General features: G+C 37.4%; 7 protein-coding genes across 7 annotated transcripts; 3 read left to right on the top strand and 4 right to left on the bottom strand.

Moving 5' to 3' along the window:
• Positions 1 to 852: 852 nt before the first annotated feature.
• On the top strand, positions 853 to 1,770 carry C9374_011985 (uncharacterized protein; the record flags this gene model as incomplete). The annotated part of the gene is made up of 1 exon (XM_044687700.1): positions 853 to 1,770. The coding sequence occupies one exon, from the start codon at positions 853 to 855 to the stop codon at positions 1,768 to 1,770; it is 918 nt and encodes a 305-aa protein (XP_044542870.1).
• Positions 1,771 to 2,759: 989 nt separating this feature from the next.
• Positions 2,760 to 5,277, top strand: C9374_011984 (uncharacterized protein; the record flags this gene model as incomplete). The annotated part of the gene is made up of 2 exons (XM_044687699.1): positions 2,760 to 3,699; positions 4,007 to 5,277. The coding sequence occupies 2 exons, from the start codon at positions 2,760 to 2,762 to the stop codon at positions 5,275 to 5,277; spliced, it is 2,211 nt and encodes a 736-aa protein (XP_044542869.1).
• A 302-nt stretch (positions 5,278 to 5,579) lies between these two features.
• Positions 5,580 to 6,098, bottom strand: C9374_011983 (uncharacterized protein; the record flags this gene model as incomplete). Its single annotated transcript, XM_044687698.1, has 1 exon — positions 5,580 to 6,098. The coding sequence occupies one exon, from the start codon at positions 6,096 to 6,098 to the stop codon at positions 5,580 to 5,582; it is 519 nt and encodes a 172-aa protein (XP_044542868.1).
• Positions 6,099 to 6,483: 385 nt separating this feature from the next.
• Positions 6,484 to 8,249, bottom strand: C9374_011982 (uncharacterized protein; the record flags this gene model as incomplete). Its single annotated transcript, XM_044687697.1, has 3 exons — positions 6,484 to 6,743; positions 6,881 to 7,951; positions 8,111 to 8,249. 3 exons carry the CDS (start codon positions 8,247 to 8,249, stop codon positions 6,484 to 6,486), a joined length of 1,470 nt encoding a protein of 489 aa, XP_044542867.1.
• A 279-nt stretch (positions 8,250 to 8,528) lies between these two features.
• On the bottom strand, positions 8,529 to 8,840 carry C9374_011981 (uncharacterized protein; the record flags this gene model as incomplete). The annotated part of the gene is made up of 1 exon (XM_044687696.1): positions 8,529 to 8,840. One exon carries the CDS (start codon positions 8,838 to 8,840, stop codon positions 8,529 to 8,531), a length of 312 nt encoding a protein of 103 aa, XP_044542866.1.
• A 276-nt stretch (positions 8,841 to 9,116) lies between these two features.
• Positions 9,117 to 9,896, bottom strand: C9374_011980 (uncharacterized protein; the record flags this gene model as incomplete). Its single annotated transcript, XM_044687695.1, has 2 exons — positions 9,117 to 9,495; positions 9,667 to 9,896. 2 exons carry the CDS (start codon positions 9,894 to 9,896, stop codon positions 9,117 to 9,119), a joined length of 609 nt encoding a protein of 202 aa, XP_044542865.1.
• A 676-nt stretch (positions 9,897 to 10,572) lies between these two features.
• Positions 10,573 to 13,368, top strand: C9374_011979 (uncharacterized protein; the record flags this gene model as incomplete). The annotated part of the gene is made up of 1 exon (XM_044687694.1): positions 10,573 to 13,368. The coding sequence occupies one exon, from the start codon at positions 10,573 to 10,575 to the stop codon at positions 13,366 to 13,368; it is 2,796 nt and encodes a 931-aa protein (XP_044542864.1).
• Positions 13,369 to 13,372: the final 4 nt, after the last annotated feature.

Below are 13,372 nucleotides of genomic sequence, written 5' to 3'. Positions count from 1 at the left end.
GCTCTTTACATTCAATATCTCTTGGCAGCAGAAAATTCACAACACCGTTATGAGGATTTTCTTGACATTGTGGACTGGTTTTTTGCATATAACTCGCCTTCTGAAGAAACTATAGGATGTGTATTGAACGCATATGGATCCTATCTCATTGCTGGAAATCATGCATTTGTAATGTTTGATCTCATTGCACGCAATAGACATACTTTTGAAATAATGTGGATTTGACACTGTATGAGAAATTATTAATGCTTGTGGCATACAAGTGAAAGAGAAAAATCAATGGTCTCAAATCTATACATTTCGAAAAGAGTGGTTGATTGAAATGTTTGAAAAATATGGAACTACCATCTCAGAAAATTGCTTTTTAGAATTGACAGCAGAAATTTGCTTTTCTATTGTGGATGATTATACAATAGATCGAGAAGCAACCTCAACTAGTGCGGAAATTGATTTCTTTAGTGATGATAATTTACTAACAAATAACGACAAACAAGAGAAGAGTTTGAAAAAGAGAATGGAATATTTAGAAAGGATTAGAATGTTGACATTGAAACTCCTCACCTTAGAGATCGATTTATTGACCGATTTGGAGACGAAAATGCTCAAGAGATTGTCAATGCCATTTGTCTGGGAACAACACTTTCAAACACGAGTTGTGAAATGTCACTTCTCGATCTTTCTCTGCTCAAGTTGATTGAACAACAAAGATACGAAATAGAACAAATGAATAAGAGACACGAAGATCTCATAGTACATATTCAAAAACAAGATAAGGTTATTTCTTCGTTGGTGCATGCAGTCAACCAACTTTGCAATCGATGAGCAGCAATAATAATAATTTCACACCAAAAAATGGGTCCAAGCTTTATCTTCACCAACAACAGTTGGAGCAACACGTTCATGAAATTAGCGTCATCACGTGGATTAAATGTGTTAGGATCCTTTAGATTTGACCACTTTTTGAAAGCGAGTAAATGTACCAATTCCAAACGGATAAATGCTTTCGATTTATTTCATTCATCATCAACGTTTCAAAAACATAACAAGACGACAAGTTTACTATCAAGGGCAGCAACACAAACGAGAACAGTTTTGAACATTTCCATTGGATTATACATGTTGATGAATACAAACGTATTGAATCAACCCTATTCCGATTCTTCAAAGCTTCTCTTCTTATGGGGTAGTAAAAAGACCCAACAATCATCGGGAACGACCGATCCCCAACCTCCATCATCCAATCCCAATGATAATCATGATGGAACTATGGCTCAATCAAGCTCTATAATCAATAATCATCCTAATTCGAACACATCCAACCACAAGCCTCCCAAAATGAAAATCATCAAAGTCAAGCCTGATGGTAATTGTCTATTCAGAGCAGTATCTATGGGCCTCTACAACACAGAAGAGTATCATCTCCAGCTACGATTAGCAGCCGTAGATTGGATGAGATCGCATCTAGATACTGAAATTGATAAAGGTCTCCGATTGAGGCATGCATTAATTCTAGATGGACCAGGAGATAATAACAACAACAACGATATTGAGAGGTATTATTTAAGAAATATGCAATGCTTGGGGGTATGGGGAGATTTTAATTGTCTGGTTGCTCTTGCACACTGTTTGAAACAACCCCGAGTGCACTTTAAAATTGCCATCTTGAGTCGTCATAATTATGGTGTTGCCCGAGAGGAAATCAGAAAATTGAATCCATTGTGGATGTTCAATCACCAATGCTATCGACAACAGATAAGGATGAAAAGGTGATTACTGTATGGCTGGCATTCAATCAGTTGAATAATCATTACGACTGGATTCAAATTGGAACGGAATAGTATTGTTCAAGAGAGCTCTCTTCTTATTGTGTGCGCTTTACCAACGGTGATTTTAACCTCAGACAGAGATTGTCTCGCGAGCATTTGTGATGTTGTTTGCACGAAAACTGACCTGAAACGAAGAAAATTGAAACATCTCTCTCGCGATGGTGCGATACATTTTGGAGAGACGACGACAAGTTGATTTTGTGAAGACAACAAGCATATCATCACTCCCCACACGAGAAAAAGAGTCCAACATGACTTTTTCGACAACACTTGAAATGATTGGAATAATTTCTTCGTCGATTGTCAATAATAACCATCTGGCACAAGTACTGCAACCGAATGATGGTATGAACCACCTGAATTCAACGCCTCCCATCATGACAACATCATTCTCCGAACCTTGTGCAGAATGGATTTTTTCATTTCCTCTTGTTCTTTCATCACTTACAAACACTTCTACATTTCAGAACACAACACAGGAACAAGTACGAAATTGTCCAGATACGATCATGGTTCCCATCTCTTCTGGTTTGTTTTTATTGGGTTATTCGACACTTATAGTAGCAAGTATTGTGGGCTGATTTGGAAGCGAAATTCAGGTCACATTCGAGCAAGAACAGTTTCGGGAATGATTTTCACGATTATTAGCAGTTTTTTATTCGTATTGGGAATACAAATCAGATATGTGATTGGAAGAGCAGTGTACCCGTGTATATTGTATAGTATTTTCTTTGTGGTAATGCCTCCATGTGTTGCAATGCCTACCATTTTGAGGTTATTAAGGTTCTATGCTCAATTTCAGGTGAGCAAAATGAAATCTCAACAATTGACTCACTTAGATCAGCTGAGTGACCAAACGATGAGGGTGAACTTTCCACCACCGAGAATAACAATTCGGATCTCGTCTCTCCAAGAGACAACTCGATGAAGAACATGAATCAACGCCAACAATCAACTCAAATTTCTTCACCTTCCATGTCTGTGAAATGTACATCCCGTACATCCAATAATTTTATGCAACAATACAAACTTGGATTCAAAGAGAGAATATGGTACAGAATGAATGATTTACTTTCACGACACACCTATATTATGATGTTTCTCATTGCCATACTAGGCGTTCATGTTGTTTTGTGGTTTTGTATTACAGTGATTGAGAATTCATTCTTTGCAGAAGATAGATTTTTCATGACAAACGATTCTATGAGCTTATTCGGTTGTGGAGCTCAATATTTTCCGTCCGTTCTTGCCTTGTTTATATATTGTGGATTTTTTTGTATAGAATGCCTCTGTGCCTTATTATTGCTTGTTAGAACAGATAGTGACACATGGTACATCAAAAAGGAAGCTCTCTGCCTCATACCAATTCAAGTGTTGCTTGGGAGTTTGTTTTTGGTCACAGAGTTTGTTGAAATTTTCCGAATATTGGACCACATTGTTCCATCTGGAACTATCATGACAACCTATACGGGTATTGAAATATTTGTGACAATATTTCTTCCAATTTGTTACGCCATTTATCAAGACGAAAAACCAAAATCCGAAGTTTACGACACAGAGATGGAAATGATTTTAAACAATAAGCAAGCATTTGAAAGCTTTTTGGATCATTGCCGTAGAAGCTTTTGTGCTGAAGGTTTGCTATTCTACAAGGACCTCGAAAAGTATAAGCAATGTTCGAGTAGTACACAAAGAAGAGACATGGCTCTTCATATTGTACAGTGTTATCTTGTTCAAGGAGCTCCTCAAGAATTGAATATTGGAAATATAGAGACACTCCGGGAAGAAATATTATTCGTGATTCATACCAACAACCACACAGTGAACAAATTACCCGATCATTTATTTGATCGAGTCAAAAGTGTGGCATTGAGTAATTTAATTGATGCCTATGAAAGGTTGAAGAGACAAAATCCAAACATTAAGAAACTTTCAAATGATTGGAAAGAACATCAATCATATCATACTCGCAACACACTACAACCGATCCCTCAATCCTTGACCAATGAAATTTGAACGTTTTATTAAACTTTTACAAGGATAACAGACAGCTCGCATGTGACATTTTATAATTATCATAAAATACGAAATGTTGGTGAATTCAACTTGAAGTTGACGTTACCGTGATCGATCTCGAATCGAAAATTAATACGGATATGGATATCGTTTTGCTTCCAAAGCCTTGAAAAGTAAACCGCAACTGATTTTAGAGGCCATTCAACACAATGATCTTTCTTCAATTGATAATCCCAACTTGTTGAAGGATCGAGAATTTATTCAAAAATGTGTTCAGCTCAGTGGTCCAAGTATTCGTCATTTCATCAATCAAGCATTGGATAGGGAAACTGTTTTGGCGGCTGTGAAACAAGATGGTCATGCATTAGCATATTTTCGACAAACAGATTTTCATAATGATCGAGAGGTGGTGAGCCAAGCCGTTCAACAAAATGGTCGTGCTCTTGAATATGCTTCTGTCAAGTTGAGAGCAGATAAGGAAATTGTATTACAGGCAGTAAGGCAAGATCCTTCTGCAATACAATATGCTTGTCATGAATTACAATTGGATAGTGATGTGTTTTTGGCATCGATTTGTCCCAATGTTGCACATAAATATTCCAACACAAATTGGAACAATAATGCAACTTGGTTGTTTGAAACACTAAAGCATGATCGAGAATTTAGTATGGACGCCGTATCTCGTAATGGTTTTTCACTTGAGCATGCATCCATAGACCTTAAACGTAAGAAGGAAATTGTATTGGCGGCTGTTCGAAATCAGCCACATGCATTGAAATATGCTGTCGATGATTTAAAAAACGATCGAGAGGTCGTTTTAGAAGCTGCTCAACGAGATGGTACCTCACTGCAATATGCTTCAACGCGATTACGATCCGACAAGGAATTGATTTTACTCACAAATATTCTAGCATTTGAATATGCGTCCAATACATTGAAAAACGATAAGGATTTTGTGTTGAAAATATTAAGAAAATTCGGAGGAGCTGCTCTACAATACGTGGGTTATAGTTTGAGAAGTGACAAGGACGTGGTGCTACAGGCAGTTTCAATGGCTGATCGACACTATAGAACACTTGAACATGCATCGAAATCTCTCCTAAAAGATAGGGATGTGGTGTTGGCAGCAGTGAAAGCGTGTGGACTTGCACTTTTGTGTGTATCAGAATTGTGGGGTCATGACAAAGAGATTGTATTGGAAGCAGTCAAACATGACAAACTTGCCTTTAATTATGCAACAAAAGAACTGAAAGCCGAGAAGGATGTTGTTTGGGCTGCTATGGGTAGTGGGTTGAAGGGAGTGCAGGTTCTGGACAAGCAAGAAGCTGTTGAGATTGTGAGACGTTATGGAAGGGCCTTGGATTACCTTCCAGATGTTTATCAGAACGACCATGATGTTAGAAGCGGCCATTCATGGAGGATATGTTATGGATGAATATTGCGAAGAATTTTTAAGGAATCATTTGGCAAGGAGAATGGAACACTGTTATTTTGGAGTGTATTTGGGAGAAAAAGTATGACAACTATTCAAGGTAATAAATAGAAAGTTCTAACACAAATCCAAAATCTCAGCATCATTCATAAAAAGATCTTTATTGACAAAAGGGAAGGAGAATATGGAAGAATTGGTGATAAGGAGAAATTGTCATTGATTGACTTAATGTAAATTATTTTCGTTAAATAATTGCCACTTAAGAGTAGCTTTGTCTATTCTGAAATAATCATCATGCCACAAAACTATGGTTTCAACTTGGCACTAGAAGCAACCACAATACCCACAATGATGGCAAAGATACCGAGAGCACTTGCGAAAATTTCAACAACCAAAATCTTGACAAAGAGTGATGGTTCAGCAGCATCTGCAATGGCACAACTACTACCGACAATACCAACACATGCTCCACAAGCCAAATTACCCAAACCAACAGTGATACCAGCGGCAAACAATGTATAACATCCACTCACGACCAACATGTATGGAGTAGCCTTGGTTGGATCCTTTGCATCTTGGAACCAACTGGTTTGAGTACTAATAACAATGGCCATAATAATTCCGTAAATAGCAACGGCCTCACAGAAAATAACGCTGATGAGGTTTTTGGTTTTAATTCTTGGAGCACGAACACATCCACCCATAATACTTGAACCGGAAACCATAATACCCCAACCAGCACCCATCACTGAGAGTCCAATCACACATCCGGTACCAATGGCTGCCCATAAATAGGGATCAATAGAAGCAAAGATGAGACCCATTGGTCGCCATCAAATTCAACGGTACCACCGAAAAGAGGAAGAACGAAAACGAAGAATAATACTGTTCCTACAATTCCGCCAATGATTTGAAGGAGAGTGGGCATGGCAGCATCACCAGGCTCTCTGATACGCTCGAGAGCTTGTGGGAGCAACGAGTCGGTTGAATCCATGATATTTTTTTTCAGATTTTTTTTAAAAAATTAAATCTTTGAATTTGGTTTTAATTTGGAAATTTGGGAAACGAAAATTATTTTGGATCATGTTGATAATAATTATTTAAACAAATAATCATAGTACATAACACAAATAGAAACATTTATATATTTTGCTTGATCAGTTGCAGTAAAGTTCATAAAAAATCTCGCAGGATCTCCTATAACTTTCTCTAGCTCACTGACAATGTCAATGTCAAGTATCCTCCATCACCGGCAACTCCTCTGCCACCCATTCCTGAAGCTTTTACAGTAAATTTGAGCGTTGAGCCTTGTAAAGTGCAACTCATTGTTGGCAAGGTTCCAACATTTCCTTCCATCACGATGGCTCTTGTTGTGTTGGGCCAATAGATGGCTAAATGAAGTGATACAGAGGTCCATGATCCAGAAATGCTTTTCGCATTGGGTACTCCAATTGGCATGAATGGTGTGACTGTGTGGTGAATATATTTCAAACATAATGGATTTCACACCATTTTGCATTGTTAAATATAACAAATTGAATGCAAAAATAATTCATGAGGAACACATATCAACCCATTCATTGAATACGAACAATCAATTACTTACTTGCTCCTGTCCGTTCATTCACATAAAACTCCAAATCTTGATTATCATTATCAGCAAGAGGTAATGAAACAGAACTTCCACAGGTGGCAAGTCGAAGCCATGTCACTCCACTTATCTTACCTCGAACTTTTCTAAGGGGTAAAAAAGTATGCATTCTATCATGAGTTTGAGTTATTTGTAAGGTACTGTAACAAGCCGAACAAATGGAAAAATTAATACATGAAGTGCACTGATACAAGACTCCAGAAAAGTTGGTCTTTTTACAAATACCACACTCTACCGTGTGAATGGGCATGGTGGACATGGTACTACCATTCATAAATGACGAAGAAGTCATGAGTGGTGGGTTATAACTCATGGATGAAGACATCATGGAGGAATACATGCTACTACTACTCGTCATTGGAACACCTGAAGGTGGAGGAGGATAAACAGAAGACGACACTCCAGCACTATTATAAAACGAGGTCGTTCCACTATAGGAAGGATTAAAGGAAGAGTAAAAATTGGGTTGAGCCCATGGTGGAAGAGAAGAATCTGGAATTTGCATGGGAGCTGTTGCAGTTCGTGTAATGTCATTTCCCAAAGTTGTGACACCATTGACCATGACTGTGGTGGATTGATTCATTGGTATACCACTGTTATTCAAAAGTCCTTTCTCTTCCAGCGCCTTAATCTTTTCTTCACTACTTGCTTTTTCAGAACGTAATTGTTCATTCTCACGAGTCAATTCAGAAATGTTTGTTTCCAATTTTTCCAACGCTTTTAAAATAATTTCTTTTGAAAATGGACACTCTTCTCTCAAATGCTCGTCCAATTTCAAATATTGACCACTCCATTCACATCCATATTTGGCATGCTTACATGGCACTGTTCGACCCGTACAGAACTTTTCCAAATGTAATGCCAAATCTCCTCGAGCAATCTTTTTAATGTCGCACCCACAATCTGCATTGGGACAGGGTACAGTAATGGAGTTTGCAATCATTTCGGAATGATGGTTGTGAATGAAGGCACTGTTGTCCTCTGCGCTCTTGCAAGCAACTGGAGAATGATTGCAATGAGGACAATCTGAATATTTGCAAATAATGATAACAATTGGAGTTGTTGTGGTGATGATGAATTAATTATAGATGATGTTTTGAAATGCCAAGTGTCATCGGAGGTTCAAAATATTTCATATTTCGCAATCATCATGAACATTGTTGTTAAATGAACAACACTACATACTCTCATGAACTTTTAACCACTTCATAATGCAATCCAAACAAAATAATTTATGACAATTTTTACATTCTCGATTATTTTGTACAATTTCGGAACAAATCAAACATTCATAAAATTCAATAAACGAATCAGATGAACTCATATTCAACAATCCACTTGGAACTATGATGATAGTAATAATACTACTATGAAAGCGTTCAAAAGATGATGTAACGATCGGAATGATGATCTGATAAAATTCCGTAAGTGTGGTTAAACTCGGGTTATTGTGTTGGTTATTTTTTGTTAGCCCTTTCCAACTTCGATCCAAAACACTCTGTAACATGCTTTCCATTGCTCTTTTCAAGGGCGAACACGCTTATTGGAAGCTTGGACGATACTGAAGAGGTACAAGCATGGAAAGTAGTGGTCATGTTCTTAGTCACATGGTCACATGAAAACACACTTTTCTAGAGGTTTCAGGTTTACCAAGATAAGCTCCAAAATAATAATGTTGCATTCGTACTTGTAACAACTCTTCACAATAAATGGTGGCGTAACCACTGTGAATTACAGCGCGTACAATCAAATCTGTATCAGCTTGCAGTTGCGACGGTAAATGTTTCAACACATGGCCATTTCGTGAAACCAGTTGCATCATAAACTCCTTGTCGTTAATCAGCTCTTCTGGAATATACTGGACATCAGAGGCATCTTGCATACTTGCTTCCAAGACAATTTCCTTATTCTGCATGATGAATGGTTTGGACACATATCGCAATGCCGTGCCGTGTCGTTTGACCGCTTTCAGAATAATTTCTTTGTCTTCCTTCCATTCTTGTGGAGCGAATTTTTAAGTGCAAGGCCATATTGATCCAATGCTTGCAATATAATTTCCTTATCATGAGTTAATGCCTCAGGGATTATTTCTATTACTCGGCTGCTTTTCTGAATTGCCGTAAGGATGATGTTTTTATCATGTTGCAAGATCGCGAAGGCAGTTTGATGAATTGCTGCCAACACCACTTCTTTATCGTTTCATCTCTTCAGACGCATATCTCAATGCAGATCCATGTTGTTTGACCGCCTCCAATACAATTTCTTTGTCGTATGCAAGGTCCGTTGTGGAGACATGTTGCAACGCACAACCATAACTCTTCACTGCCTTCATGACCACTTCCTTGTCACGTTGCAACTGATGGGATGCATATTCAAGTACTACACCACCACATTGTTCAATCAGAGTGAGCATAAATTCCTTGTCATTGCGTAATTCATCACAAGCAAATTCGAGTGATCCAACATGTTGGTTGGCCACTTGTAACACAAATTGTCGATCAGTTTTCAATTCACCAGATGCAAATTTAAAAGCTTTGCAATTTCGTGCAACTGCCTCCAATATGAAATCTCTGTCATTATTCAATTCTTGAAATAATAACTGTTCATTATTGTTCCAATTTTTATAAGAATACTTGTGCATCAGGTTTGGGCATATAGACATTAAAAACACATCGTTATCTCTGCTCACTTTCGGCTCAACGTAAAATAGTGCATGTTGCGTTTGTTTCACTACTTCCTACACAATTTCCTTATTTTCAGCAAGCTCATAGGAAGCATAATTTAAAGCAAGACCATTTTGTTTGACAGCTTCCAATACCACTTCATAATCGTTTTTGAGAGATTGAGAGGCATAGCACAACTGCTCGCCATTCAATTTCACGACCTCTAAAACAACCTCCTTATTTTCCTGTAATTGCCTAGATGCCAATTGTAATCCGTAGCCATATTTTTTATTCTCACGATCAGTCATCCACTCAATCGGAATGAAATCAAAGTATTGTTTTTCTCGATTTGCAAGCCATCTCAACTTTCCACATGTTGCTGTTCAATAAATTTTTGTTTCAATTTTGATTCGTAATATTTCATCATCCGACAAGGCTCATCTTCCGATATCGTTGTTGTTGTTATTGTTTCTGAAAAATCCACTAAAGAAATCACTACATGAGAATTCATCATTTTTTTACTTTATAAACCCAAAAGTCCATTCAGCACGAAAAACCAAAAGAAACAATCTCGAGAACATTTTCAACAACAAGATATTTCAGTTGTACATTTCTCTATTTCACTCGAACTGTGTTAATCACTGTCTTTCTTGCCTTGTTGTAATGTGTATTGTTTCAAAAGAAGAAAAATGACGTCATGAGACACGTAACAGCCACGCAGCAGCAGAATGAGGATCGGTTTGATATTCATCGGTCGAGGGATTTCAAGCATAATCTTGGCTTACGGCTTCACATTGAAACACATCAGAATGACGTATGATCCATGGCTAACAAGTTTTCTTGTTTAAAAAGAAATTATTGATGATTCAATCATCATCATTCAATATCCGAGTACAAAACATGAAACATTCATCAACATCCTCTAGGAGCTCCAGGGGTAATAGCCTTTACTCACTACAACTGGAATATCCTCAATTAATGACGATGATTGGCGGACAACACCAACAACAACCAACCCCATACACCTCATCATCAACACTCCGAAAATTATTTGAATACGGAGGCCAAAACGACCATAACGATTTATTGATCGTGATATTCTCGTATCTGGATCGGTGGTTTTTGATTCATATTGTTGCAATGACTTGCAAGAAATTCTACAAATGTATTCATTATGGTGGTAGTTATGGAATCAAGGGTTGTTTCAATAATTACTGTAAAATGGAGAAGAAACGAATGGATGATATTTTAGGAGGAGTATCTTCAAATAGAACATTGAAATTTAGAAATAATTATGAATCTGAGTTGAGTTATATTAACAATTGCTTGGAAATGCAATTTAAAAGTCCATACACTGTTTGGAGAAATGGGTGGCACTTGACTGGAAAGCCTGCTCAGCTATTTTGTAAAAAGCGCTTAATTTCTAGCAATATCGCACACTATGATTCGAGAGTTAATTATTTACATGTCAGATGTGACGTGATTGGAGATGATAATAACAAAGATCATTCACTCGATCGAGTGTTGACAGAAATGCTTTGCATGTTTTTACGATCCAACAAGACATGTGTCAAAGTTTTGGAGTTGGAATCTCATAATCTAGCATCGGCCAGTTATAATTTGGATTCAAATTCAACCACGTATCGATTACTTGCAAAGCTACTCACCAACCATGCGAACGGTGTTGATTTACTTAATAGCTTAGAGGGACTTGTCATTAATGCTCCACTCAATATTCCATTTACAAAGACTGTACTTTCCATTTTAAAACAGTCATGTAGGAAGAATGATTCCATTGCGTTAAAGCATCTCGATTTGAATATTGGAAACTTGAGTTCACACATTTCCATGATGGAAATTCTTAACTATTGCAAGTACTTGTTGTGTATAAAAACACCTCACGCTGCTGGTCGAGAGGGAACCGCCTCCACAAAGAAGATGAGTATGTTGGAGTCGTTTAAATGTAGTGTTCCCTTCACTGATATTGGAGAAGTACAACTTTTCATTTACATGATCAAGAATAGTGATTGGCACATCAATCACAAGCTCAAAGAATTGGTGTTATCTGTGAACATGGCTAAATTGTTAGAATCGTGTACCAGTTTGGAAATTTTGAACAAGCTTTTGAAAAAGCTAATGAGAGAACTTGAGAGACTCCGTTCTGTGAACAGACTCAAATTCTATCTTATTGACATTGCGAGATGGGATTGTTTAAGCTGGCTCATGTCAAGCTCATTCTTGGACGACCTAGAATTAGAATTGATTGAAGTCTCACCTTTTATTAAGGGCTCTGAATTGCTTGTCTCACCAATATCGAAATGTAAGCGCCTTCATTTAAGTTTCAGTGACTGTTCCATTTCTTCCACGACGCAGTGGGTGAAAAGAAATGTACCTTTTCCAATGCATGCTTTTAAATATTTGAATGAGTTACACGTGAAAGGACTTGACAACTCGAAACTTTTGACCACCTTGTCTATCGCACATTGGATGCCAATGATGAATTTGAGAAAATTGCGAATTGACAAAATGGAATTGTGTGACATCCACTCGACGAGTAGAAATGACAGTGTGATATTTCCATCATTGGAGGAAGTACAATTAGGAGATTGTACCATTTCCAATTCGAACACGCTATTTTCGTTTTTTGGAACTAATTTGAAAGTCATTACAGCCAAAAAGTGTTCCATCGCTCAATTTCCAAGGCTCACACATTTTTGCAAGCTCCAAGTAATTCGATTTGAAGAATGCTCATCACTCTCCAATGTTGATTGCAAGTCTATTGAAAATTTACATTACTTGACAGTACTGAGCTTTGCTTGTACTTTATTGAAAATAGTTGAGAATTTACACATTTTAGAAAGTTTGGAAAATTTAGTGAGCATTGATTTTAATGGCTGTCGACATTTCGATCTATATTCTGAGCAGGAAAACTCAACTCCGTGTGATTTATCCTCTCTCAATATTTCACGTTTGCAAAAACTGGAATTTCTCAATATGGACAATGTATTGATCATGAATTTTGTGAATTTTTCATCTTTACATGAAAGTTGGGCTAAACAAATTCACAAAATGTGGTTCGAAATTAGCACAAAATTAACAACTCCCATTCAACTTGATAAGATGTGCACCAATGATTCAAGTATTCGCCAAACAAATGCACTGAAAAGTATTTTCGAACACAACAACAAATCATTACCAACATCAGCATCACCAAGACATCATGTCTTTGCATCACCTTACGTATCGACCATGCCACATCCATCTACTCGTCTGAAATCTCCCTCAACCACCCACGACATTACAGCAGCTCTTGATTTACAATTATGTGCCAATGTGTGTCTTCATTATCTAAAACGAAAATGTGAATTTATGGAAATGGTACACGAAAATATTTTCACATCGGAACAACCCATTGGAAGACTGACTGTAGATTATGTGTTTACCACTCAACAATTGGTTCATATCATGTATTCTTTCCATTTTGGAATGATTACAACGACTGCAGACTGGATGGGCTCTCTCAAATGTCTCAATAATAAGGAATTAACATTTTGGAGTGCTCTCGATCGAAATATTTCATTGGACAAGAAAACTCGTCAATCGTTTCTATTTTCCATGCCCATTCGTTCGAAGGATATTTTAGAGGATCCTCATGAAGACAAGTTGACGACTCATTGTAGAAGTGTGATCACAGATCATCAACATTCTGACTTGCAAAAATATTCAGGATTTGGTTCATCTTCCAGTATGAATGGAGATGGAGAGTGTCTCATCATGTAATTTC

Source organism: Naegleria lovaniensis, assembly GCF_003324165.1.
Source record: "Naegleria lovaniensis strain ATCC 30569 chromosome Unknown tig052, whole genome shotgun sequence".
Taxonomy (NCBI): Eukaryota; Heterolobosea; class Eutetramitea; order Acrasida; family Naegleriidae; genus Naegleria; species Naegleria lovaniensis.
The sequence above is the reverse complement of the archived record's forward strand: the minus strand, read 5'-3'. Positions and strand labels throughout refer to the sequence as shown.